At 28.7% G+C, this 3,232-nt stretch overlaps 1 protein-coding gene across 1 annotated transcript; it reads left to right on the forward strand.

The window, feature by feature from the left end:
• Window positions 1-2,391: 2,391 nt before the first annotated feature.
• LOC107848355 lies at window positions 2,392-3,232 on the forward strand (the record flags this gene model as incomplete). Its single annotated transcript, XM_047404596.1, is given in 1 exon segment — window positions 2,392-3,232. A coding segment is annotated over 1 exon segment (721 nt), but the record flags the coding sequence as incomplete, so codon positions are not given.

The following is a 3,232-nucleotide window of genomic DNA, read 5'->3' on the forward strand; positions in this document are numbered from 1 at the left end:
ATATACTAATTTATAAATCATATACACATGTATACATTAAATATACACGTCTATAAAAGATATATACACAAATATACGCACCATTCAATATATATGTACTACTTTAAATAAAACATATACTACAATATATATAGTTATATACTAATTTATAAAACATATACACATGTATACATTAAATATACACGTCTATAGAAGATGTATACACATATATACTACGATATATATAGTTATATACTAATTTATAAAGCATATACACATGTTTACATTAAATATACACGTCTTTAAAAGATATATACACAAATATACGCACCATTCAATATATATGTCCTACTTTAAGTAAACCATATACTTCAATATATATATATATATATATATATATATATATATATATATATATATAGTTATATACTAATTTATAAAATATATACATATGTATACGTTAAATATATACGTCTATAGAAGATATATATACACATATATACGCACCTTTTAGTATATATGTACTACTTTAAAGAAAATATACTACAATCTATATACACTACAATATATACAAACACTATATATATTGTCATATACTAATTTATAAAACATATTCACACGTATACATTAAATATATACTAGTTTAGAAGATATATACACACATATATGTACCATTCAATACATGTATTACTTTAAATAAAATATACTACTATATATATATACACTACAATATATACACACACTATATATATAGTTATATACTAATTTATAAAACATATACACATGTATACGTGAAATATATACGTCTATAAAAAATATATACACATACATACGTACAATTCAATATATATGTATTATTTTAAATAAAATATACTACAATATACAATCATATATATAGTTATATATTAATTTATAAAATATATACGCATATATACGTTAAATATATACGTCTATAAAAGATATATATACAAATATATAAATTAATAATACTTGATAGTAAATTAATAATATACTAAAACTAAGTTATAATTAAATCCATCTTAAAAATAAAAAATAAAAAAAATTATCCGGGCCGATTAACCGGCGGGCTCTAACCGGGCTTGGTCCGGGCCGGGTTAACCGGGACCAAATCAATAAAAAACCCGGCCTGGTATCCGGTACCCTAAAGCCCTAGGACTTACCGGGTCGGGTCAAACTGGGCCCATTTTTGTAAGTGGGCCCAGCCCGACCCGTGTGACAGGCTTACATTAAAAAGTATTATCAGACGATCCATCGGGGACGACTAATCCTAATCTTTAAGGAAGATTTGGGATCCAAAATTCTTTTAATTCATTCATAAAGTCTTTTTTATCGGACGACGACTCGTAGGTTGTGAGAAGGTCCCCTTACTTGCAAAGGGATACAAGGTATGTCCAAGTTATTTCTATCTGTTAGCAAGAGTTATCTCAGAAATGCAGGATAAAGTTGTGTATGATAGATTCTTATGGTCTGACTCTTTTCGAATTTCATGCATTGCAGGTAAGTTACTTATCAGGTGAATCAAATAAACAATTGTACTTAGCGATTCGACTTATTGATTATTGATTTAAATATACCATTTCGCTAGCAAATCTTTAGATAACTATTGGCTCAGTATGAGATTAGCATTTAGCGGATGATTAATAGGTGGTGTATCGGATAAATCTAAGATATAATGAAATATCGAGCGATTATCGAGATGTCCTCCATTTCTTCATCCGATTAAGTTGTTGATTTTTGTTCATACATCTCTTTAATATAACATAGAATAAAATAAGAACTTTCTTCTACACCTAAAATATACATAGAAACATTTTTTATTATTGAATCGATGGAGTTATCCAAACTTTTATATGATTTGAAATTTTTCAGTTTTATCAAACTTTGTGCGGAATACTTTAAGAGTTCGTTTCATTTTTGCTACGGTCCCTCGTATTATCAACAAATAATGTGTCTTTCGATTTTAGAATTAATTTTAGATTTCATTTACGTCTTAAAGAGACGATTAAACTTTATAGGTAGAAGTTAAAACAAGTGACTCGTTATTTCTTAAGCTATGAAGTGAATAGAATAATGAACGGGGCTCTAGTTTTTAGGTTTACAAGCGATACTTTATATATCTTGGAATAAAATATGAACATGATAATTCTTAATGATATAATGATTTACCCTATAATAAAGTTGAGTAATTCATTTCCGCACTGAAAAGTCATTAATTATAATTATTCATCTGTTCATCAATCGTTAACCGCATAACCTATAACCAATAAACAAATTAGCTAATTTTGTAATTGAATTATCAATTACGATTTGATTTTGAACCACATTAATAAATAAATCCAAAAATTTTAACGCACCGAACTACTTTTGTCATCCTCTTAGGCCTCAAGCTTTAGCCCTAATTGGGCTTTCCCCTTACAAATATAGGATTACCTAACTACTTTTATACCTCAAATACCCTAAAAACAAGAGTCTTACTGATAAAAAAACCACCCATCTTTTCACTTTCTGACAATGAAATCACCAGCCAAACAAGACTTTATTGAAGGAAATCAAGAAGAAGACTTTATCCAGAGGAAAATAAGAGTAAAAATTTTAGACCCAGATGCTACAGAATCATCATCAGATGATGATGAACAACAAGAAAAAAGACCGAAGTACATTGTTCATGAAATTATTCAAGAAAAGGTAAAGATTCAATCTTTTTCAATAAATAATGGAAGCCCTTTTGATTTTTATCAATTTTCTGGTAAATTGTCTCCTATGGTGAGAAAAAGAAAATGTGGAAAATTAGGTACAGAGGAAAAGTTGAAAGTGGCTATTTTTGCAAAATCTGAAAATGGGTCTTCTGGGGATCTTCCATTAATGGCTGATTCTCAGACCTCGGATTCACTCAAAAACAAAAAATTTACCACTGAGTATGAGGAAAAGTTGAAGGTGGCTAAAAATGCAAAAGTAAAAAGGGCTATTTCTGCAAAATCTGAAATTGGGTCATCTTCATCAGAGGTAAAGATTCAATCTTTATCACTGATAAACAGAAAGTCTTTAAGTTTTGATCAAGTTTCTGGCAAATTACCACCTATGGTTAGGAAGAGAAAATCAGGGAAATTTGCTACTGAGATTAGAGACCCATTTAGGAAGAAAAGAATTTGGTTGGGTACTTTTGATACAGCTGAAGAAGCTTCTGAGGTTTATCAATCTAAGAAACTTGAGTTTCAAGAGAAGTTGAATAAGG

The sequence above is a fragment of the Capsicum annuum genome, unplaced genomic scaffold, assembly GCF_002878395.1.
Source record: "Capsicum annuum cultivar UCD-10X-F1 unplaced genomic scaffold, UCD10Xv1.1 ctg63907, whole genome shotgun sequence".
NCBI classification, from domain to species: domain Eukaryota; kingdom Viridiplantae; phylum Streptophyta; class Magnoliopsida; order Solanales; family Solanaceae; genus Capsicum; species Capsicum annuum.